At 42.5% G+C, this 26,042-nt stretch overlaps 1 protein-coding gene across 3 annotated transcripts; it reads right to left on the bottom strand.

Moving 5' to 3' along the window:
• Positions 1-975: 975 nt before the first annotated feature.
• sned1 (sushi, nidogen and EGF-like domains 1) lies at positions 976-25,921 on the bottom strand. 3 transcript variants are annotated; one of them, XM_046391268.1, is made up of 32 exons: positions 25,505-25,921; positions 18,795-19,082; positions 17,485-17,625; positions 17,195-17,357; positions 16,975-17,100; positions 16,563-16,676; positions 15,903-16,016; positions 15,245-15,358; positions 14,060-14,107; positions 13,856-13,963; positions 12,376-12,468; positions 12,093-12,224; positions 11,614-11,733; positions 11,179-11,295; positions 10,524-10,667; positions 9,963-10,136; positions 9,704-9,817; positions 9,497-9,610; positions 9,286-9,399; positions 9,046-9,162; positions 8,623-8,910; positions 8,306-8,489; positions 7,933-8,045; positions 6,616-6,894; positions 6,367-6,508; positions 6,181-6,263; positions 5,324-5,422; positions 4,890-5,006; positions 2,159-2,246; positions 1,924-2,003; positions 1,798-1,825; positions 976-1,662 (listed from the first exon to the last, which is right to left on the bottom strand). In XM_046391268.1, the coding sequence occupies exons 1-31, from the start codon at positions 25,721-25,723 to the stop codon at positions 1,800-1,802; spliced, it is 4,173 nt and encodes a 1,390-aa protein (XP_046247224.1). In that variant the 5' UTR covers positions 25,724-25,921; the 3' UTR covers positions 976-1,662; positions 1,798-1,799. The 3 variants fall into 3 exon arrangements, with proteins under 3 accessions (XP_046247224.1, XP_046247223.1, XP_046247225.1); XM_046391267.1 differs by having other exon boundaries at positions 12,093-12,227; XM_046391269.1 differs by lacking the exon at positions 15,903-16,016 and having other exon boundaries at positions 12,093-12,227.
• Between the last annotated feature and the right edge of the window lie 121 nt (positions 25,922-26,042).

The following is a 26,042-nucleotide window of genomic DNA, read 5'->3' on the forward strand; positions in this document are numbered from 1 at the left end:
AATTAAAAGATAACATTAAATGAAGTGAATTCTGTGTGTTTGAGTTTGTGTTGGTTTCATGGATCAGGTCAGGTTTTCAATCTTGCGCCTCACTGGCCATTTAGTGCCTTTTCACAAATCTAATCTAAACTTTGTTTAGTCACGTGCTGCTGTTCCACGCAGCCAAAATAAGAATGAAAGTAAGATAAGAAGTGGTCAAACATGGATGGAGCAACATCTAATCAACATTGTACTGCAGTGACTATGGAGGTTTGGCACAATATACACATTTGGCAGAATACACAAGTGAATCCACAAGTACAAATGTGAGGTAACTGTACTTTACTCGAGTATTCCCATTTTACACAGCTTTATCTATTCCACCATGTCTCAGAGCACATGTTGTCGGCCTACTTTTTACTCCACATATTTGCGTTGCATTTGTCTGACAGCTTTAGTTCCTTTTCAGATGATAATTTTCCATCCCTCCTTTGTCCTAATCCTTGGTTACTTTGCTGGATGAGTGGGATCACTGATGAAGAACGCAGACCTTCCCACTGTGTTTTCTACTTTGAGGCCCTTTCTCCCTCATTTGGATTAATGTTAAAACCTATAGGGTTAGAGTATTTTTTCCAGTCTGTATTCACAGCTGTGAGTTGTGGAAAGTAGGTGCACAGATAGAAGTAACTAGTATTTTATATATTATATATGCTATTCCTTCTTTAGAATATGTAAAAATTAACCATGTTCCAATTTTTGGTACTTTTGAACTGACTGTCCTTTTAAATAACTTACTTAAATGATGATTAAACATAGTATATCTAAATATGAACAGATGCATGGGTATGTATCATACATACAAATAGCGAGGCTATTTAAATTAAACTGTTGACTATGTCTATGTGATGTGATTTGCATCAGTGCAAACATTTAGCAGGTTCCCATACATACATGTAAAATAAAAATGTCAACCCCAAAAGACACCAGAAACACAAAACATTTTAACATTTTTATTATTAAAATATTCACCTACAAAATGGCCTATAAACACTATTTACAGAATAGCGAGCAGTGATGCCTGCTAAGACAGAGAGAAAGATATTTATACAGAGAAAATACTGTGACACCGTTGTCAGAGGAAGAGATGAATTTATGGCGTGAGGAGAACTTTACCATCGTCTTTATCAGGAGATCACTGGGCCGGTGTAAGGAACAAATTGAGACTTGGAACAATCTACAGTTATTTCCCTGAGGGACAAACCTGCAGCTGAATCACAAATAATCATAAAAACCTCTCCTAATGTGTCAGCATGGATGTGAAAATGAGGTATACAAGTTCTCTGATGCAGTACTGCTGACTGCTTACCGTTAACATCTGCTTACGTATGTCTTTTGTATGACAAATCAGCCGTCAAACATCAAAAATAACGAATGATTTGGGCCATTTTTCAATTGTCCGATCAAAGTCCTTTCATGGAGCACGGAGCTACAAAAACAACTCTCAGGAATGAACAAATACAACGGTATTTTCCAATGATCTGTTTCAAAATTGTTTCAGTGGGCTCTGACAGGGTTTCTCAGCACAAACATGACCATAATCAGTTACTTCAAGTAGATTATAAACATCGAAATTGAAGTTTCACATGACAGCGTCGACAGTCTTTTCATTGGTATCCAAGTGCTCTAGAAAAAAAGAAGAAAAGAGTCATTATTTTCAATTGTTGAAAATCTTGTGACTCTCCACAGCAGCATTGCAAAGACGTGAGAAAACACTTCACCACAAAAAATATTATGTTGATTGTGTTAAAGAAAACAAACCTTTACTGTTGTCTGTTTGTTCTTCTGACTGTTAAAGAGAGTTAACATCAGCATGTGAGAAGAACTGCGTTGGTTTAATTGCAATAAAACTATATTAACACCGTTCAGACAGCTTTCTCAACTTACTCTGACTTTTCTTGGGAAGCAACGGTTCACAAATCTCTCGATAACAAACATCCTGCTGTACTTTATATGTCCTTTTGTACCTGCGAAGAATAAAACATGCTCACGGACTTCATCCTGTAGTTACAAATCCCATCTGCATTTCTGCGGCTTTGCACTTTAAATGTTTAAACATCACACACCATAAGTCATGATGAGGACAGGGACGCAAAGGGAAGCGTTCCTGGTAAAGACTTACAGGTAGTGGCACACTCCATCCTCCCAGACAGGCACGCTCTTGGTTTCAGAGTAGAGTCGGGTGCAGGGGTGGGGCACTCGCTGGCACACTGAAAACAGCGGCCACACAACATGAGGTATGAATGTCTGAAATATTGCAAGGAAAAGTCTGCTGGATGGTTTAGGAGTCACATGGGATGGAGCTGGGCCCTGGCTGATGGATGCTTTTAGGAAAGGAATGTTTAAACAACCTGATGCTGAATGTTTAGGTGAAGAAAGGGACCCAAGAGGGCCAAGGGTACATCCAGTGTCTCCTCATACACAGCTCCATCAGCATCGAATTATTAGTGAAATCAGATTTACTCTCTTTTTTACTCTTTTAGACATCCATTTATGTTTCAGTTCATGTATCCAGTCTAAAGCCTACTGATGTGACCAAATGATCACCTGTATATACTATAATAACATCAGTATGTTTTCATTATGATAATAAAGTTCCAAAAGTCACGCGGTATCAGTATTAGTGCAGCAGAAATCACAAACTTTCTTCAGAAACTGGTGCTAATTTTCTGTTTTGTTTCTGTTTTTCTTATGAACTGTGATGTCTACAATTGTGTTGTAGTATTTAAATTCCTTGATGGAACTTGCTTGTTGCAACAGATTTAACTCTAACAGTCCTGCAGTAAATACTCTGACTCAGACTGTGATAACTGCCGGTTAAAAACTCTTTGTACAGTTAAGTTGTTTTTATGAGATTCAGACTGAAGCAGCCTGTTCAAGAGGAGAGATCAATGATCAGAATAATTATCAATATAAATAGATTCCTGTCCAGCAAGAACATTTTATTCTTCCTCATGTCCATTCATGTCAATAAGACACTGGACACAGCAAATAATTCAGTCCTACAGGCTGTCATCCACATAAAGTAGTCATGGCAGAAAGACTTTTCCTCCAGGCAGCTGGAACTTTCCCATTTATAGACTGTTACAGTGCATTTAATACATGCTGGTGTCTTGAGTCATAACTGTGCAGTATCTTAAAAAGTATCTGTGCATGGGGAGATTCCAGTCATCTAAAGATTTTTGAAATTTGGACTGCTGAGAGATCTTATGAGGGCAGAAACCCTCTTTCTTCATGAATAATATATGAAATTGATTTACCATTGTAACCTTGTTACTGATTATTAATTTGAAGAAACCTGTCACAGATTAATTTCCTGTTGTTTTTTTCTTTTTTTTAGTTATCTGAGTCAAAGTTAAATGAGCCATAAGAAAGTGAGCTGAATATTTGCCTGTGAGATGTGGGAAAGCCAGTGTAAACATCAAAGCTAGAGTCTGAACAAAGATGGACGCTGTCCACAGATAATAAAGCCCCCCAGAACATTACAAAGAAGCCCTGAGTTATGAATGTACCACTTGCTCACTGAAAAAGGAAAGAAAGTGGTGCTGTGCTACTAATGCTGCTTGTGCTTTGTGCTTATCCATGTTGAACAAGCCATGCCCTTAAGCCTTAAAGTTAACCAAGTCATTCATACACTGTGTGTCAGAGGGGTCAACTGTCAGTGGAGTGTGTTTCCTGCTTTTAAGAAACCACGGGGTCTATACATAGCTCAGTGCTCTGTCAGTTTACATGATGAAATGCAAATCTAACACGGATTCTACACTGTAAGTTCACACCACCAAACGCTTGGGTTGCACTGAGAGAAAGCAGAATTCCAACACATTCCAACACACAGACACGACTATAAATCCCGCACTGACGCTCGTGACAGTCAGACAGCTGGTGAGCTGGTGATATCTTGCACTAGAGGCATCTATACACTGACTGCAGTTAGCATGAATGCTGCTCAAAAATTAAAAAGAGGTTCTATTGTTGTCACTTGAAATAGCATAATATGTATCCATTTGTAGATCATTTATCCTGTTCAGTGAACAGAGTTTCAATAGCTGACATTTTTCTGGACCTATTGAGATCAGAAGAACATGCCAACTCCACACTGGAACCCAGGACCTTCTTGCTGTGAAGTGACATTGGAAGTCACTGAGCCACTGTGCTGCCAACCATTAAAATTTCCTTCTTATGATTGCTCCACTGATAAAATACAAAGAAGAGACTGCTCCAGCTGATTTAAGGTTTGGAGAGGAGTTTTTGGCCATGCTTGCATCACAACAATGATGATCTCTTGGTTGGTCCACCATTTGATACAGACTGAAAGATCTCAACATCTGTTGGATGGATTATCATGAATTTATGGTACAAATAATCATATCCGCCCCAGGATGGAATCAATCAACCTGACTTGACAACATGATATACTTAAGATGTGAACATGGTAAACATAAGATTTGATTAAATCAGCACATCTTATTGAGGCAGAAGGCATGTTAGCATGCAGACATTAGCATTTAGCTCAAAGCACCGCAATTCCTGAGTACAGCCCCACAAAACTGCCAGCATATCTGTAGACACTCAAGCTGGTTAGGACGTGCAAGACTTTTTCTTTGTTTTAAAGAAAACATTTACATGAATGCTCCCAATCGGTCGCCTAATGCCAGGTGGGATAGACTCAAACCGCTGCATCAAAACTTCACTGATCAACTCTCAGATCAGGTGTTTAAGGCAAAAAATCAATCTCCCTGAATCATTTTTTGGTTATCTGAAAACCAACAGAATCCTAAAATGCAACCTACAGTATCTGAACCCACCCTGTGTGTGTGTGTGTGTATGTGTGGAGAGGACGCACATAAACTTACACAGTTCACACTGTCTGCCTTTGAACCCTGCTGAGCAGTCACAGATGAACGAGTCGCCTTCGTTCACACACGTACCTCCGTTCTGGCAGGGCAGAGTGCGGCAGTCCTGTGGCAGCTCTGAAAGACAACAGCTGCCATCAACATCCACAGCACACAATGACTGTGAGTCTCAGGTTTCAGGCTCGCTTCTCCACATTATCTACAGCTGATACCATGTGTTGACAGCCTCTAGCTCTTATACTACTTCTTCTTTTTCTTCTTTTCAAGGTTAGAATCTTTACTGACATTTCAATCACAGCGCTTGGCAAACACATGCAACACCACTGATACACTGTACATTAAAGACTATTAAGTGTCTCTTTCTAATAAGACATTCAACTTGTATATCAGAATTCCTTGCCGGGATCAATTGCAAGGGTAGACGTGCCACCTACCAGGCTTCGATCTTAAACTGTCTTCTTGAATCTCTAGTGCAAGACTGATTTTGTTGGTTGTTTCTTCCATCTTCTCTAATTTAATTGGTGGCTCAGGTTCTGCAAGGTAAAACATTTCATGTCATCAATCAGGGTAAAAAAGATAAAGTGAATGACGGATGTCATACTAAATTAGAAAGTTGGAACAATTAGACATGCTGGACACTGAGGACATTACATCGAGAACAGAACAATGTTAGACAGTAAGTAGCTTATTCTCTATAGAGCACAAGATGACACCTATAAAACTGTTTTTTCTGTTAGGTTTCAGGCTACAAATCTATGCACCGGGTTGCATTAAGTTATAAAAAAGTGAAAATACATGAAAGATTTCTAAGAGTAATTGTTTTCTGAACTTGTCACGCTTCGTGAAAAGTCGCTGGATACAGTGAACACGTGAACACGATAACGTCTGTTTGTGTGATAGGAGAGAGTCCAGTTTACATGAGGGGACCAGCTATATTTCATCCAGACAGGCCATGGTTAGGACCATATGGTTATAGGATCACTGCCTGAGTTATTCCATCTGCATCAAGATAAGCAAATAAGATTACTCTTTTATTATTTGGACATCCTGAGCAAATCAGAACCATTTCAATATGTTGGTGTAACATGTTAGCCTCATGGATCTCAGAGACATGCGGTGGTGTCCTGTTGTGTTCATATGGTTGGACTGGGTAGCTGTACTACATAATAATGTAACAGTACAACATTTCACATGTGAAACACTGTATATAACACATAAAATGTTTTAAGGAAATTATCAGACTGTTTCATGGTAGTGAAGCTTCACTGTGGTTGCTGCTACATGCACTTACTAGTGCGATGTCGAATGGTTTTTCGAGGCAAGTGAGTGAACTTGGCTGTTATCCTTCCCCTTCTGTCAATGAGTTCCGTGTATCTGCAAAATAAAAAAAATCAATGCTAATTGGCTAGCATTAGCATTGACAGCCAAATTTACAGATGGAAGCAAAGTATAATAGTCGTCAACACTCTATATGTACCTGGGCAAGTCATCTGAGTTCTGTGTTTCTGCTGTGCCCCCCAAGACCTGAGGCTGCGATGGGGGAAGTGTGCGACCGACCTGAGTCCCCTGTCCAGTCACGGCTGGCCTCTCTCTTCTGCCTGACCTTGCCTCCATTGGCACTGGGTCAAAGGGAATGTATACATAATTTGTTTTAAAATCCACTTTTAAGTAATCATGAATTTTGAAAGCGGTGATAGCGAAATGTTCTTTGAACACGTTCACTCACAGGTGGTGAAGGCTAAGTGTTGTGGTACACTGTGGATCTGTTCCTGCCCTGTGTTTTTGACGGATGTGAGAGCCACATAGTATTGCTGCCCAGGCGTCAGTTCACGCAGGGTATATGACCCTAATTTCCCACTGGGCAGGAAGCGACTTCTTGTATTCAACCCTCGGGTCACGTTGACCACAAAGCCATCTGGGATGTGTCTCGGGTGGCGGCTCCAGGTGATCAGTGCCGAGTTAGTGGTCACATGTGACAGGGAGAGGTTCTGTGGGGGAAGAGGCCCTGTGGGAATACAGGTCAGATGTTCAGATACTGTAACAAATATTCTTTTTGCTTTCTTTAAGTGTGGACTAACAATTCTTGCATCCATTGACTGATTAGCTAGATGCTTTATCCCATGATTAATAGTGATAGTAATAATAGTTTTTATTTGAATAGCCCTTTTCTCAGACAATAAGTCACAAAGTGCTTCACATTTGATTAAAAAAAAGGAACAAGGAGATCAAATAAATAACATTTATCTACTGAAAGCAAACAACACGATAAAAGAAAGTGACTACCTAAAAGCCTCTCTATACAACAGTGCTCTTATCTAAAATTAACTGGGAGCCAGTGAAGACCAGCTAAAATACAAGAAATATTTGATCTCCTATCTGTTTTATTTAAAAGCCTCACAGTAAGACAGGTAAAGAGAGAATTATGATAATCTAAAGAATTAGCTACATTGATATGACCAGTAGCTAAACAAATTAATATATTAGCATTTCACGTGCCATACACACAAAGCTGTCCTGCCCACATGGATTTACAAGTAACTAATTACATTATACACTATACAGAGGAAAGAGAAAATGAAAGGAAAGCACATACTGTACGTATCAATGTGTGTCAAAAGCATCAGGTATAAGCTTAACCAGCTTAATCAAACATACATTGATGATTGCCTTTTACAGAACTGAGCTAAAGTTTGACTTAAACTGAGCACAAACAGGCTCCTGTTTCTGGGAGAACAAATGACATAAAGTGAAGTTTAAGTGAAATTTTTTGTTGACTTGTAGCCACAAAATTGTGTTCACTAAACAACCAAATGAAAAAAACTATTTGCATAATGAATGAAATGTGATAACGCAGTGTAATTCTTTATATCTCATATGCTGCGCAGAGTGTACAGGTACGCAGAGATGTGCATTATAGTTCTGGCACGAGGAATCATGAAATAGAAATCCCAACACACTAGCTTCTCATCAGGCAGCCGACGGTCACGTGATTATCATCCTAATAATACATACTTGACTACTTGACCAATGATATGAAACCTACTTGTCCAGAATTGCAGTGGTCCAGCTGAGTGGCTGGTGGAGGGAAACTCATCAGGTCTGATTCCACTCTGAGTCACCACATCCACTGTGTACATCTGAGCAGGAAGTAATGAACTGGAAAACGAAAAGAGGCACATTGCACTACTGCGAACAAAGCATGATAGTGACTTCATCATCCTCATTCCACTGTTAAGAGCGGGAAACAATGGTGAAATACTACCCCCTAGTGGTTGAAAGGTATATTACCCCAAGCCGTTCGAAGCGCAGCATCTCAGCTGCACCACTTAGTGGACACAGGAGATGCTGCAGGTTTGCACGACAAACTGAAGTTTGGGGTTATCAGCATTCTTTGGTAGCAAAGTGCAGAACCTGACCTGAAGGTATGCTCAGTGGTGCTCGTGTTGACAACAGCAGTGCGAGCTTCACTCCCGTCTGAGGGCAGCAGAGACACGTGCACCCTGCTGACGGCTGCATGACGAGCTGCCTGAACCAGCCAGCTCAGCCATACCTGAGAGGAGGTCACATTGAGCACCTTCAGCTGCTCCACCTGCCGAGGTCCTAGCACAGAAACACACACAGGAACACATGAAAATACAGGCATGTATGCATTCAAACTCCTGTGACTGCACAGAGAGAAGCGCTTTCCTAGAGTCTTTTCTTACTGCTACAACATAAAAGCTTAAGTGCTCACTGGTGCGTATTAGTGCGGTGGCAGGCTGGCTGATGTCGTTGCTGTTGGTGTTGCGTTTAGTGGAGAAGGTGGAAATGTTGTACAGCACACCAGATGCCAGGCCTCGCATGACGTGGGTGGACTTCTGCCTGTCCAGCAGGTCCGATTTGCGATTACTCCGGCCCAGAGGACCGTAAGTGACTATGAACCCGCTGATCAGACTGCGAGAGGGCTCCGGCTCATCCCAGCGCAGCTCCAACTCGTTCTCCTCCACACGCACCACATGGAGACCAGAGGGAGGCAACAGGTCTGGGAACAGTGTCAACCTTACATGTCTAATCCATACATTAATTAATTAATTACAGAGCTGTCTTTGCAATACAGAGGGTGGAGCGGCACATGACAAGCTGAAGCTGGATGCAGTTTGGTGTAACTCTTACTGACCTTTCTCACAGTCTTTGCCCGTGTATCCTGTTTTGCAAACACAGTTGTAGTTGCCTTTCCTGTCACTCCTGCAGAGGCCGCGGTTCCCACAAGGCTGCAGTACACACGGGTTCTCCACTTGGGGGTGACAAAGACAAGCACTTGCTACAATACGGTTCATGTCACAACTGGCCGCAAGTTGTGTGAATTAGCTCTTAACATCAAGAAAACAGACTTGTGAGGAAGCACAAAGTCACTTACACATCTGGCACTGGTCCCCGAAGAAACCATCTTTGCATATGCACAAATAATTCCGCCTGTAACCCCGACACACACCTCCATTTAGACAGGGGTTGGACTCACACGCGTCCTGTTCTGCACACAGGTATTGACGGTAAAATTTGATTGCTGTCCTGTATAATCTGTATGTTAGAATGTAAAAGAAGTACAAAAAGCTGAATAAACACTGTACCAATTTCACAGCTATGGCCTTTGAAGCCTTGTGGACAATGACACAAGTAGGAGCCTGGCTGGTCCTCGCATGTCCCTCCATGTTTGCAGGGCTCTGACAGGCATTCATTTATGTCTTGTGGGAGTTAAACACACAAATATACAGGAAATACGTATCAGTGCACTCAATTGGGGCATTTAATATAGGAAGACTTTGGTCAGGCTTTACCTGTCTGACAGCGCTTTCCACTGAAGCCATCATCACACTCACAGTGGTAAGATCCAATCTGGTTCCAACATGTACCGCCATTAAGACAAGGCTGTGATAGGCATTCATTGATTTCTGTCATGATGAGAAATAGGATGAATCAGTGCTAACCAACATCAGTATAAACTGTTGTAATAACTGGAATCTTCTTCACTGGAACTTTGTGGGGCTCATTAATAGACAGTTTTTGTATGTACATGTGTTAGCGTATGTTACAGACCCTCACAAATGGGTGGCTGGCTCCAGTCCCCCTGAATACCACAGATGCTCTGGGTGGCTCTGGGAACAGACATGAAGCCTGTGTGGCATATATACACAGCAATGGAGCCCGGTGTTGTCGAGGAGAACTGGACCTCAGCGTGCTTCATTTGTGGAGGAGGCCCACAGCCCCACTCTGAAGGCAAGCATACCGATAATGTCAGCATGGCTGCATAGTAACACACGCTCACCAACACTGGGGCTTAAAGGAGTTCATCCTGAACATATCCAGACTCTCTGTTTTTGTCTTTCTAAAATTACCCCCAGCACCCTGTGAGAGTGTGTAGACATGAATCATCAGGTCTTACTTTATATAGCTAACGCAGCCGTTCTATATCTGTAAATGAGGGGCCTTCAGTACAGCAACACTGCTAAGATTATCTTCAAATGGAATACCAGTATCTCTACACTTCACAGCTCAGGAAAACCCCTGCCTGTTAATCTATTCACGTCAACATTGTACAAGCTTCAGCGTCTGAGTGAAAGCTGGACATTATTGCACGGTGACACAAGGTCTGCTTACCTGCGGCGGTTTGCACTGAGCTCCTGCTTATTTCACAGTGCCTGCCGCTGAAGGCCTCTGTGCATTCACATTTGTACTTTCCTATGTAGTGAAAACACGTCCCCCCATTCAGACAGGGGCTGGAGGCACAGGGATCTGGTTTCCCTGCAAGAAAACACACGTATTGAAAATTGGCAATAATAACAATAATAGTTTCATTTGTTTTTTTAAAAGGCACCTTTTGTGCAAAGATGCAACCTAAAGTGTTTCAAAGACAAAGACTTTGCTTTAAGTGATAAAACGGTAAAAATGGAGAGTTACTTCTAAAAGGAAGGCAGTGGGATATGAATGAAAGGCAGGTATCACTCATATCAAAAGCTTTAAAAACCAATAAGTAGCAAGTGCAGTGTTGGTAATGTGATCTGTTTTTTAACATTAGCTAAAATCCTGACTAAAAATAACTTTCTTTAGGGCTTTTTCAGTAAAAATAGAGCTGCAGTAGACATCTCATCATATGAGAGCTTTCAAATAACTGGCATTTGGTCTGCTAATTAGATTACTCGCAGTTTATTTCTACATGTGCTCTTTTGCTTTCACACAAGTTTTCGGGAAAGAAAGTTTTGTTTGTCCATTGCACATGAAAATCTTGTGAATATCACTTGAGGGCGGCACTCACCCACTTCGCAGTGTTTTCCAGTGAATCTGTAAGGACACACACATCTATAGCTTCCTGCCTCTTCCTTACAGGAGCCTCCATTGCGGCAGGGACCAGAAGCACAGGTATTGAGTCTAACTGGAAAGAGACGAGGAGAAGGGAATCCTTGAAGCGGAGACCACGTTAGCTTTTAATCACACAAAATAAACCTGTTCCAGTTCATTGGAATTCAAGTCATGATTCAGGAAAATAGCTCATAACTCAGTCATAAGTACAAATTATCATAAGCCTTTCAGCAATGTAATATTTCCATCAGCATTACAAGTAATGGCATGTTTCCTGGTGCTTTCAAAGCTGGATTTGAGCCTGAGTAACAAACCACAGTTCTGAAGGGTGTTTTGAGAAAGGCAGTTCACGTGAATGCTGTCTTCTAGTGGTTTCTATTCATAATGCTACCTTTTTCACAGTGGTTCCCCAGGTATCCGTATTTGCATTCGCAGGTGTAGCCTTCATCCCGCTCATAGCAGTAGCCCCCATTCAGACACGGGGAGGAGTCGCAGGCCGATTGGGGCTGTACTGAAAAATACACACCGATACTTGACTGCGTTCCATTGCAAATGGGAAATGGCACACTTAAAATTATTAATTTTATTCAAGCATGTTGTCCAGCCTCTAGAAAAACACAGATTATTTGTCATTTTAGGACTGAATCAAGCACAAAATCTCCTCAGAGCATTCAGCGGCAGCATAAATCAACTTGAAATGTCTCTCCACATCGTTAATGTAAGCTGCAAAACGTGACCATCTCTTTTGAAAAACAAAGTGACAGTTGTCAAGACCGGTGTCTGCCAAAATGTGTTTGTCGCTATAGAAACCAGCTGCTCATGCAGCAACACAAAGCTGCAAAGTGCCGGCTTAGTGCCTGAGGCTCTTACCATAGGGGTAGAAGTCCTTATGGTCTAGTTCTACCGCACTAGTCTGACACGTACACAGGTAGGTTCCTCCATACTCCAAACAGGGACTTCCATCAGGACAAGGCCTGCTGTTACTGCATGGCGTCTGAGTTACTTCTGAGAGAAAGGGAGTGTGTAAGACAGATTCACGAAACAAAATGGTTGCCGGTTTGTGACATTTGTGGACTTCCAGTGATATGATTTTGTTTCACATTCATCAAAGCTCTTGTGAGACACCTGATAGGATTATATGTATCATACTCACCAAACTGACAGTAGATTCCTGTGTAGCCAGAAGGGCATTCACAGGTCCCATTGCTGTCCACACAGACACCCCCGTTCTGACACAGGCATTCCTCTGCAGACACAGGAAGAGAGAGAGTGTCTGCGTCTATGTGCATGAGAGAGAGAGGCTCAAAGCTGGAAAGTTTGATCGAGCTACTTGAACTTTGAAAGCAACATTATGTTAAGTTTTCAGTACTGGCCTAAGCGTAAACGTAGGCAGAAGGTACAAATGGTCAACATGTGTACCATATGCTGAGCGTCTTTCATCTGCTATACTGTAAACTATGATTCGCTATCATTTCTCTTTCCCAAATCTTTTCCAACAAAGTTCACAGGACCAGAGGCTTACCAGTCAGCACGCTGCACATCCGCTCTGCACAAATTGTAATAATGTTTTTATTTTCCTCTCTCCTAATTGCAGCAGTGGATCAAAGGACGTGGCCGTATCACAGCTAAACTGCTCCCCTTTGAAGTCCTGGGAGCTCGATGGAGGGTATTATTTTTCTGATGATATGGAGCATATTTTGTGACCAGAACGTATGGCCCCCGAAGGCAATTAATGGATTGTTAATTTGCGAGAGACACTTTCATTGGCCACCTGTGCGGCCCGGGCCCTTTGATCTGAGAGCCTGATTAGGCACTTCAGAGTCCCACTACTTTCTCTTCCTTGGAGGATCGTGCTCCTTTTTCCACTGTGCCTTCCAAGTGAGCCAGGCAGGAAAGTATTTGGGAGATTTAAGAGAGCCTATATAAGCAGTGATAGTTATTTCAGCTCAAGGGTGAGAGGTAGCATGCATTTGCAATGGCTCAAACACTATTAAAGAGCTTTGGTGGGAAAAACGTGCGACAACTGCTATCAGAGGGTGACACAAACCTCTCATAGGAGCCTGAATGGCTCAATAGTTATTTCCTAAAACTAATATAATATGACAAAGACATTAAATGTTATATAAAACGACTGAGGCATGAAGCATTAGCTGAAGATGAGAGCGTTTTACATATTTTGTGTTCATATTGCTCCACGGTTATGTAAGCAGCAGCTGTGTTTCAAACTATAGCGTGGTGCAATGGCCAACTTCCAGAGGAGCAAGTAGTGGTGTGGAAGCATGCATATTTCAACAGCTCTGTCTGTAGAAATGACCTGAATACCAAAGAGCAGCTTTGACTCATAAAGAGGCCTTTTCAAGTCTAGACAAAGCACTTCCTCTTGTTGGTAAACTAATAAAATGTGCTATAAAACAATTATTCACAACATCAAGCGAGCGGTTCCCGTAGTAAACTGGGCGAGGCCGTGTCAGTTTTGATAATTACAATAATCCATCATCACAGCAGCCTCTTCCAGGGCAGAGCTCCAAATTCCTGTGGGATAGCACATCTCCTCTTTAAAAACCCCAGTCTGCCCCTCTACCTGCCCAGCTGCTGCCTGCGGTGAGCGGCAGTCGGGGCCAAGTGCACAATACCTTCACATTTGTCGCCATAGAAGCCTGGAGCACATGTGCAGTTGGAGATTCCCGAGCTTGTGTGTTCGCAGATCTGGTTCGTCTTGCAGTCTTCCTGTTCACATGAGGCTGCACGTGGAAAAGCATGGCAGGCTGAGCTGAGAGAATCAAATTGTATGTGAAAATATTTGGCAAAGCCTTAGCTGTAGCTGTACTTGCTTTTACCTGTTTGGTTTTCTGCCTCAGTTGAATTGACCTGAAGCACCACCAGCTCTAAGAGAGGAAAAAAGGAACATGCTTTAAAGGGTTTCATCCAAATACCAAGAAAACTTATTTCCTCACTTACCTCCGGTGGTATTAAGCAATGCAAGCAATAGTTGGATTTTTTCTTTATTATTCCTCTTCCTAAGAGACAAATGTCTCCAAACCAGGGCAAATAAACCAAAATCAGCACGACTGGATTCCACTAACTAAGATACAAGCGAGAAATAACTGATATGACACAGGAGAAATTAGAAAAACAGTCTGACTGATTATTATACACCAATATTAGCTCATCACAGATGCAGTAATGGTGCATAGATTGACCAATGGGCATCAGGAAACTATTGGCCATATTCTGATTTCATTCATATGATGTAAATTTGCAACATACACCAACATTTTTAATACATTTAGTTATTAAAGAATTTCTTGATAATAAACCTGTCGGTGGACGTTAGCTGGCAGTTGTGATACTGTTTCTAAGTTAAGACAAACACAGCTTTACTTCTGTGCTGCAGTTTTACTGATACCTTTATTTGACCTGATCTGGTGTGAGTGGGATTAAAATAAAAACAAAAAACAAATAAAACCCAAAAACTACATGCACTGCATTATTCTCGAATTTAGTTGAAGCGACCATTCAAAGCAGACAAAAGACATTTGCATATGCCACAGTCCTCTATCATAGGGAAAAGAGCCCTGTAACTCTAGAAAAACACTTGAGTCTTGAGTCTTGAGTCTAAACCACAGGACCAAAGAGCAAACTGCCCACACTGACAAACGAAGTTGTGCTCTATAGACGGATCTGCACTGCAGTGTCAGCTACCATGGTTTAAAAATGTGTGACTTCCTCTGTATGTAGAGTCATTTTGTTTCTTTACAGTTGTCAAGATCCTTGGTAGCAGCAAATAAATTATGATGACATAATATTTTTGACAGATCTTAACAGTGTCCATAGCTATAAACACTGGTTTTGTTCTCAAACAGGCATGGTAGGATTCTCTTTCTGCCTGTCCCAGTTGGAAAAAATGTGACTTTATAGAACACCAAACAGAAAGACAAAAGCAGGGCTTATAGAGGCTATGTCAACATTTTCAATCAAGATCCTTTTCTTAAAACATGCTTTTCTGGCAGAATTCCAGCTACCTGTCTCACAGAGCGCTCCAGTGAAGGCAGCAGGACAGATACAGGTGAAGTTGGCCACCCGATCAACGCACTCTCCTCCGTTCAGACAGGGCTGCGACTCGCATTCGTTTATGTCTGGAAGATGCACAAAACAAAGAGAAGTTTATCTGCTGATGATTCTATTTCCTCACTAGGAGCTTTCAGACTTCACATGGAAAAGCAAGAGGTTGCTTTGCTGTTGAAGACATTGAGGCGGATTAAGAGCACGGAACTTGCCTTCTGAAAGCCTAGAGTTTCACTGACCAGGTGTCTGGTATTAAAAGTAATCCTGTCTCATGTAGATACAAGGATTCATGAACTGTGCAAGGTCTGATAATTTAATTCCCTAGTGGGTTCATGTTTCATCAACGATCGGTCACAACCTGACTTCAGTGAACTTCCTCACCGTGGTTCAACTACATTGTGTGACCTCCTCCACCCCCTGACAAAAAGAGGAGTTGGTTGCAATTGAATTTAGCCATAACTTCAACTTGGACCCATTTTTCTAGGTAGACTGGGAAACTCTTTGGACAAAAACATCTGCCAGAACGACTGAATTTGATGTAGAAAGCAGCAGAAGATATTTCCTCTGAACAGAGATGCCTACTTTCCCTCCGGAGTGTGAAAAAATCCAGCTCACCTGTCTCACACAGGACACCAGTGTAACCCGGCTCACACACACAGGTGAAACTGCCAGCGCCTTGTACACACAGCGCATTATTGAGGCACGGCCTGTCTTTGCACTCATCAATGTCTGTAGCGCACACACACACACACACACACAGGGGGAGAGAGAGAGACACACACACGCACATGGAATATTTACTCAGCTGATTAATATATCCGCCACACTGCTCCCCTCACTCTGCAAGTATGTGCTGCTGGCTGTGAAAGGTATTAGAAGAGGTTTGATACATCTCCACAGGCTGGACTGTGGGAATAGGCACCAAAGCTCCAGAGAGGCTGGACAAAGATATTCTGAACTCCTTTTCGGTGTGGAAACTGCTTAATGAGGCACAAAAACACTTAAATTAATCCGAGTTTTTCCTGGTCTCAGGCCTGTTTTAGCATAGAGAGGACAGAAGTGAGGTTTTTTTTTCTCTGCTAAACATACTGTACAGTGACAATGTCTTCATATCTATAGATTTGTTTTGGGGTCATTCATTGCTACTGTGTAAAATGATATGTATGTGGTTTCAACTTTACTTTGAATTCATAGTTTTGTGCGCATTTCCATTCTACATAAAGTATTCTGTGGAAGAAATAAGATGAATGATAGAAATAAAAGTGCTCTTTGTACCTGTTTCACACTGAATCCCGGTGTAGCCAGGAGGACACTGACAGATGAAACTATTAATCTGGTCTTCACAAGTCCCGCCGTTCTGGCAAGGATTTGAGGCACACTCATCGACATCTACAGAGACAAGGAGAAATACAAAGGAGGTAGTGTGACTCTTTTAATTAGAGGAAAACATCTGGCCAAGTCAGTTAATAAGGTAACGTCAGAGGAGAATGCAACAGGATGGCATGAAGCTGATACAGGTATAAAGGAAATATCCAAGTGTCCCTTTGGCAGGTCAGGTGAAACCTAGTATTTTTTTACAAGTTGACATTATTTTTCCTGGCTGATCTCAGGTAGTCAGATATTCATTCACAATGTGCAGTGTGTCTCAAGATCAACAGAGCAGGAAGCCATGTCAACCATAACTCACTGATCTGGCATCGTCGGCCGGTGAAGCCAGCCAAGCAGGAGCAAGTGAAGGAGGGGTTGCCTGTAATGCAGTCATCGATGCACTGGCCTCCATTCAGACATGGTCGTAGGTGTGGGCACACTGAAGCTGTCGAGAGAGGTCAATGTAACAGGAATCTTAGAAGCAAAACTATAAACACAGCCAGTAGTAGGCGATCTAATGTCTCAGCAGCAAGTCTTACCCGAGTTATTACAGCCGCCCACTTCCACATTTGCATCGTCTATACGGAAAACCCATCTGCCTGGGTATCCAACATTGGTGGTTTCCTCAACGTTCACCACATCAGCTGTTCGAGAGCCGGGGATGTTGAAATAGCGCTGGCCATCGCCGGCATTGAAACCTGCCTGTGAGGAGAGTAACGAGGAGGCAGGCATCATAAAAGATGGCTCAATTAGAGTTCACAGGAAGCACATTGTACTGTACATTTCAAATTTTGACCATCACCATAAGCAATTAACCATGTGATCTTACCTGCGCTGCAATCCCCCCCAGACCAGCCAGGTTTCCTCCACTGCTGGCATGCATGCCTGTGGTCCAAGTGATGTTATTGTACTGGAATATAGTGAAGGAAAGCTCTCCATCTGTAATAAGCACCACTTGGAAAGTATTTACCTGCACAGAGAAGAACAGGCTCAGTTAAACTGTTTTCTGATTTCCACAAAATTTGGTAATGATGCATGCATCTGACAGACTTCATATTAATGGTACAGATACCTAATTCTCAGTCAGGCTAGAGACAAAGACTCCTTTGAGCCTGTTGTTGGGACAGACAGCAAGAAATTGCCAGTAGAATGAAATCTAATAGTCGTGCTTTCATCACATATCATATTCCAGTTTTAACCAGTAAAAACAAGGCTATTTCCTGGGACTAGGAGATTATCTAGGCTGGCGGTTCCTAATAGTTCGTCCCTATTAGCTCAAAGACCCCTTCATCAACAGCACCTGTCATGTTCCAGATATGTTAATTACACTTGATTTTATGCTTGTGGATGTAAAGCAACACTACAAAAATTGGGCATTATCTCCGCTAGGTATAAACCTGGAGGGGGATCGTACGTTTAGTCGTGTGTGTATCTGTAAGCAGATGATCTTGCACACTACCAGACCCATCCGCCTAAAATGTTTGTGCAGCTTTGTAACTGCATGCCCAAGCAACCCTCGCGGTGATTTACAATTTTTTCTATTGTACTGTTTGTTCTTTTTTATACTATCACTGGCTGCTGACTCGCACTCTTCTTCACCAGCTAGTAGTGGCTGCAAGTGATCAACAACTGATTCAGTTTGACCAAGACGCATCCACAGACATCTACAATTACTTTTAGCTAACTATTTCAACTGGTTACATATTATTTTTCAACCACTGGTTAAAAATCTTCTATTAGCTAACAATTTAAACCATTAGATTTACTTAACTGTTTCAACTTCTCTGATACCCTCCAAGATACTTTACGACACTCCCAGTAGTAACAAGTGGCTGTTAGGTGTTATAACTGACTCAGGTTGCTGAGAGGAATATATGGTGCAGTGGCATACATTTATGAAAGATCAGTATTCAAATGGGGGTGCTATTTGAATGATTTTGCTTGGATGGCTATTTCTCTTTTAAACTCAAAATATGGACATATTCTTAAAAATCAAATTGGAATTCCTATTTTTTTCAACTCAGTTATCTTTCCACATACCTCCTTGCGAGTATACCTTTGGGGTTGGCAACCACTCTCTAGGCCCTAAACGATATTTAAAATCAGAAAAAGAGAAAGAAAGTAAGTGTGAGTTTGTACCGGTGTGAGGGAGTTGCCTCCAAAGAAAGTAACTTGAAGCCATGTAGAGATGAGGACCCATGTTGCATTGAAGTTGGGGAACTCTGAGAAATATGTCTTGACATCAGCTGAGGCCCTCCTCAGGATAGAGGGCTCCAGGCTCTCTCTGTAGAAGACTCTCCCTGCTCGACGGTTGTCCACATCAGCCCAGAATGGTGCCACAACCCTTCTGTCCCCGGCAATTGGAAAAGCCACTGGCGTGAACTGAGACACCTCCCTCAGGAAAGATACCAGACCATTGTTGTTAACCTACAGATGAGAGAGTTGGAGTTATCTGAGTAAGATTAATTATACAGTTGTATATTTTGTCAAGTGAAGTCGCTGTGATTTGTTTGTAGGATGAGGTGGGGTTAGAGTGGAAGTGCAAAGGAGAGGAGGCAAAGGTGGACAAACAGAGGTAGTCTGACCTCATGGGGCAAACAGCAGCATGGGGCGGTGAGCGTTCCCATAACGGATGTTTGCACTTCTCATGTAGCAAACAGACGCTAAATTTATTCCGTGAAATGACAGCAGCTGAGAAAACCAGGTTTCCGCTACTTACGCACCTGCAAAGCCATCACACCAGGAAGGACGTTCACGGCCTTTAAATCCGCAGATGTCCGCCAACAGAAAAGTAACCAAACAAATTTTTCCACATTTCTCCTCTGTGAGAAATGCAAAGTCAGCACTGCGGCTATGTCCTCCAGCATAGTGAAATATCAACCTCCCACAAGATCATCTTTGACGTCCATAAATGTTGATGGTGTATTTCTGATGCAATTCGGTGATTAATTTGTTACTCAATTGACAGAAAATAAAGCAACAATCACTTTCACAGTCAAAAGTGAGGATTTCCTGTTTTTCTGTTTAATGGGATTGATGATCTCTGGATTTTGGAAAGCTGGCTGGAGAATACAGTATTATTATTAATACAGTATATTAATATAACACATATTGAAATAAATTTGAAAACTTTATATATCAGTAAGGTTTGCAATTACATCATCATGTTCTGCCAGAGGTTTTCCTGCCATGGAGCCAGAGGTAGTAAATGGTGGATGCTTCAGGGCAGAGGGGAGCTTATATAGGCAAGAAAAATGTGCAGAAAAGGAAGTTAAATGCTAGTAGAAGGAGTGTGATTAAGATATTTCTGTAAAAGATTCTAAAATAGCACTTAGCAATGTGGTAGATGACAATTTCAATGATAAAAAGCATTTAGCAGTGTCCTCCTATCAGGAGTCCCTATATGACAAGCATTAGGCGGTGTGCGACCAGCCACTGCACTGAATTTTGAACATTCAAAGAAACAAGCCGCAAATCCTGAGTGGAGAGGAAAGTTCTACAGGGTTGAATCCCCATGAAAGGCCTTCATTCATTCATTCATTCATTCGTACATAATTTCTGCATTTTATCAACAAGGAGAGATTCTTCTCACCATGGCACCTCTCCTGTTTCCTCTGAACTTTGCCTCGCTGCATTCAAGCCCAGTGGCATGTGACAGTGACAAAGCAACGTCAGATGTCTTGGCTCTGCTGCCTGCATGTATGAAAACCATAATTTGAAGGACTTTGCTATAAAAACAGCAGAGGAAGTTTTGTTTGGCACGACACAGGAGCTAAGTTAATTGCCCGACCACAGTCTTCCCCTCTGCATCAGCGTGATGTGGTGAGAACGTGGCTGATGTGGGGGGAAGAGAGGACCAACTGTAGGGACAGAGTCCAGGGGTCAGCCAGAGCGCCATCTGATACCAGGAGAAAAACAAGAGAGAGGGCATGGGACTGGATGAATGGAGGGATGTACATGAATTACAAACCTCCCACACCCACACACCCACTAATGAGAGATCTGTGGTGGCAGTGGTCTGGAAGTCACCCATCTTACAGCAAAATTAGTGTAGGAAATCATGCTGAACACTAAATAGAGTTTATGCTCCAATACTGGAATATGTTTAATCACCTAATCCAATCTCTTGTAGCATCTGGAACTGTTTAAACAAGTGTATTTCTTACTTGTTAAGGTTTTTTAGGGGACCACGCTGACATGGAAATGACCTTAGAAGAATTTAAGCTGAACCTTTTCTTTGCTCCATATCACATACTTTTCTTCTTCTCATGAATGTCAACAAGGTTATTACTTGTAGAGAGATCCAGTGAAGGGTGGTTATGTATCACACGTACGTGAGAGAGTGACTGGGTTCAGAGCTGCCTTGTGTTGTGCTGTAACAGGTCAGAATCACAGCGGAGAGAGGTGCAATCAGTCAGCCTTGTAAGAAGCATCTCTCTCACTATATTTCTTTCTCTCACTCTCAATGGTGCCACTCCACTCTACAACTCCCTTGTTATTTTTTGGGAATTCTTTTCCGGATATATCCAGGATTTTGCTTGGGTGGTTTTCTTAGGAGCCAAGCAATTTATGGACTAAAATAAACTTTCATCTGGCTTAAGTCAAGCCAAAGCAAACCCCTGAATGAAAAAGGTGCCCATGGATCAACTCAGGAAAACATTCGTTTTCCTTGTCAAAAACAGAGGTTTCACAGTTTCAAGCTTGTCCAATTATTTGACGGGGCCGAAGGAACTGACTACAGTGTGTGCACTTGGCCTGTCTCCTCAGCACCGGTTCACCTTTATCTCCAGAGAGTTTAGATCGAGGCAATAAATCCTGTGTGGAAGAGAGTGGAAGTGTAATACAAGTTACATGGTGCAAGTGATGTGGAGGCTTGGTGTTACAAGATGTGAGTATAAAGGTGTAATGTAGGGAAAATGTGCTTTAAACACTTTAATCTGCAAATCATGCTATTTAGGGAATTAAAGGGAATTAAAAGGACATCTCAAAGTACTTTCATCAGGTAATTCAAAGGAGGTGTGGGGGTGATTAGGCTAAAAAGTAATACCTAAAAAATATATTATCTATCTAATCATGTCATCCTTATAAAAATAGACGACATGAAAGCTCCCCAAAAGTGAAGTCAAAACATCTTGATCGCCCCCTGGTGGCTGGCTCCACTATAGGTCATAAATCCCTCCCGTCCTCGGTTATCAGAGGGGACTGTGACCAAACCAAAAACTAAATGTCAAATTTTGAGACGGTTCCTCTCATCACACTGATGTATGTTCAAGTTTGGTTTTAAACATTGTGATTGACAGCTGTGTGCTGAGTATGGGCAGGAAGTTGGTCCCATGGCTCCACTGCCTGATCACTATTGCACTCTGGCTCCGAATGACATCATTTTGTACAGTGGGAGGAAGACCATTCAGTTAGTTCAGACAGATAGTTCTTTTTTGGCACAAGATCCTCAATTGTTATTCACTATAACAAGGAAGAACCATGTGAATCAATTCATCCAATATGTATAGTCATCTAGCTGGCTACAGCACTTTATTGGTTTGTTCACATAGTGTAAATCAGCCTGTCAGTGCGGTCATGTGATGTTTGGAAATAGAGGTAAAAAGACATTAAATATCATAATTTCTATGAAACACCTGAACAGTAGTTTGTAGACCCCTTTAAGATCGATCACAGTCTAAAATCATGAGAATACTAATGTAATTTAAGGTTCAAACATCAACTTTTTAGCCAAATCCAATCAAACTTGGCATCAATCTAAAATAGTCCACTTCCAATTTGAACTACTATACTGGATAATAGCATGGTAAACCAAAACTGTGGCTTCTAACCAACGCATCTGAATACATTTATATAGAGTTTTAATTGAATAGTTCCATATTGTGGGAAATACGCGTTGTGCTTTCTGGCCCAGAGTTAGCTGAGAAGATGTACCAGACTAATTCTTGGCTGGGTGCGGTGACTTCCTGGAGGCCTGTCATCAATGTGAGCTAAACAGGCAACCAGCAGAGACTCCAGGAAGTCACTGCGCCCAGCCAAGAAACAGTCTGGTACATAACCCTCCCGTAAAACCACAACTTGCTGTTTTTACATAAACAAGCTTCCAGTGTTTATGCTCAGCTAAGCTAACCATCTCCAGGCTGTGGCTTCATATTTAATGGACAGGCATGAGATTGATATCAATCTCCTCATCTAACGTTTTGCAAAAGAGTGACTTGTGCATTTTCCAAAGTATTTCTTTAAAACGCATCATTTACTTTAAAACTTTAAGGCTTTTTAAAGTATGTGCAGATATATCTTGTCCACGGTGTATGAGCTGTTTCTAACATCACTCAGTCAAATCTCTCATCCCACACAGGCACGTAAAAGGCACTCCTGCAGAGTACAAAGAATAAACTTGATGCACACATCTTTGGGCCATACATAGCAGTGAGTGAAAGTCACCGAATGAAATTACACCAACTCCAAGTGTTGAAGAGGAGCAGATGAGCACTAGCAGATGTGCAAACTGTGAAGAGTGCAGTTAGAGTGTAGCATGTTTTTGGCAGGATCAAAATGCATTTGAATTTTGTTTAAATGTAGTTCATTTGTAATTACAGACAACCATATAAACATATACAACAAGGACTAGAGGCATCTTTCTCTTTTCATGAGTTTACGTATCTACAATAAATGCCTTTGATCATAAGCTTCTATTCTCACATCTGTTTTCAAACATGTGTTCTTTCATCTCTGACCTTGGACATCCTCCTTCATGTCCTTTACAGTGGCCATCGGTAAGAGTAGTTTAATCTGTGAACTGCATTGTTTGGAAGCTGCTAAGACGCTTTGCAGATACATCTGTGTTCTGTTAAAGTTATTGGTCATTTCTCAGATAAAGCAGCTGGACAGTTCCAGGGGGAAGACCCCTGCCATGTTATCTGAGGCGTGGGAGGAGGAAAGGGGGGGGGGGCTGGAGGAGGAGGAGGAGGAGGAAGAGGAGGAGGAGGACGAGGAGGAGAGATCCCAGCAACGTGCGAAAACCCCAAGACACAAACCATAACAGAGGGACAGCATGGTTGCCAGGAGGCAGAAGTGGAACTGGAGTGGGACCAAGTCAGGGGCGACCCGTGTTTGTAAAGTGATTCAATGAGACATTAGAGACCTCTGTAACCAAGTGTCACATGGCTGTAGCAGTCTTTAGATGCACTGCTGCATTTGTTGATGACAGCTGCTAAAAATAAGAAGTTTTCCTTCAGGAAGGGACAAAGGCTGACAGCATCTGCTGTGAGGGGTTTCAAGGTACACATACCACTACACAAAATGAGCGGGGACAATAAAGTCAGACAGCACCTGCAAAACATTGAAAATCAGTTTGGTTCTACAACTTCCATGTGGCACTAGCTCACAGGCATGGAACAAACTCCTGGAAGAAAATATTCATACAAATGCAGTCCCTTAGTGCTTACTTAAACATAACTGTTCAAAGCAGCTCTCTGGTGGCAGGGATCACTGTGTGGCTGGGTGTGCACTTTACAGCAGATGTTTAATGGCTTCAGGTGAGGCATTTAAAATGAGCGTGACTGTAATTTCAAGTGCCTGTCACAATGTGTTATTCCTCGCCTGGCTACAGAATTACATCCTAAAGAGACGCAGAGCGAGCTACAGGGTATCGTATCACATCTAACGCAGTACATTTCAGAATAAGGAGGGCTCAGATTTCTATCACTATTAGATGATCATTTCAAGATAAGATCAGCCAAGCAACCAGTAACTTGTCGTATCTTGTCTAATTGGACTATTGTGTATCAGTATTACAACAGGAGAAATGATGCACTGGAATGCTAAACATGCAAGGATCACAATGTTTGTCACATTGTGATCCTTGCATGTTTAGCAATCCATAGACTTCTGACTTTAAAGCTCTTCAGAAAGACAGAATCCTCAAATACTACACTTAAGAATACTGTGGAGATGTCTATGCACTGTGTGCACAAAAGAGTTTTAAAAATGTCTTCATTGGGAGACTGACCTCACCCGGTTGGCGCAGATGCTTAGATTAGAAAGACGATCTTTGACCTTGCCCATTGTTGCCATGGTTCCTCAGCCTCCCCTGCCCATGGTTTGAAAAGGGAGGAGACAGGAGGAGGAGGAGGGGATTCGGAGAGCAAACGCGGATGCATAACCGCAACAGGTGGTGTTGATTTAAGGGAGTTCTGTCTTTCCATGTGCTGGAGCTGAACCCAATACATGACAAAGGCAGATCAAAGTGTGTTTCACTACGCTGTGCGAAAATCCTTGTCAAACCATTCTGCTTCCTCCCATGAGCACTGTGCACCCCCCCCCCCCCCCCCCCGTCCGGCGTGCATATTTTTCCCCGCGCTCCCTCTGAAAAAGCTCACAGATGCTGCGCAGCAACAGTAAGAACACAAACTGTCATTTCCTTTAACCGCTCATTGTGGACTTATTAATACAGGGCTTACCACTGTTTCTGCTAATAGTTTCTCTCTGACTCTCCCTCTGTGCACTTGAAAGCCCTCAGAGTGCGAGGCGGGCACATGTAAAGTGGAGAGAATGTCATGGAGGATTGTGATTCCACCCTTGGGGGGGAAACACGATATTCTACAAATGAGGTTACACAGCAGAGCTTGTGAGCGCACACAAACATATACAAATTCTCAAAGGGCATTGAAATGTAGCATTTGGCTGCATGCCAAATCTCAACTCCCTGAGGTTCTTATACAATCCACACCATGTCAGTTTCAATTGCCAACTGCCAAGTGCATGCACACACACACACACACACACAAATACACCCAAATATATAAAGACATAAACACTCATCAGTAAAGACCCTGCTCTGTACTTACATAGAGTCCCGCGTGCCGGTCTCCAAAGAAGGGGAAAGCAACAGAGATCTCCACGAGCCTGGAGCCCCCGTCGTCCTGAGCGATGGTCTGGGAGTCCCCCTTGTCCTGGCCAAAGGGGTAGAAGTCTTCCAAGGGCACAGCGGGTTCCACCCCAGGCAGCAGGTCCAGGGAGAGTAGGGTGCAGAAGCAGGGTAGCAGGGCTCGCACCACCAACACCATGGCCTCAGCCACCCAGGGATGGAGCTGACAGCAGGCACTGCGCAGGGGAGGGAGGAGCACACACACCTGAGGCAACAAGAGCAGAGCAGAACAGGGCAAGAGTGTACTTTCCTCCTCTCAACCGCAGCAGTCTGAATCCTCCCCTCTCTGGCTCTGCCTCTTTCTCTCCTGACTTGTCCTTCAGTAGTGAACTGGGCTTCTTGTGTGAGACAGGGGAATACTGTGGATTCCTTGCATTCTGCTTGCTGCTGGGTGCTACAAGAGCTACACTCCGTCTCACTGAAATGAGACGAGGGAAGGAATGAAAGAAGGGGAGCAG

The sequence above is a fragment of the Scatophagus argus genome, chromosome 6 (assembly GCF_020382885.2).
Source record: "Scatophagus argus isolate fScaArg1 chromosome 6, fScaArg1.pri, whole genome shotgun sequence".
Lineage (NCBI taxonomy): Eukaryota > Metazoa > Chordata > Actinopteri > Scatophagidae > Scatophagus > Scatophagus argus.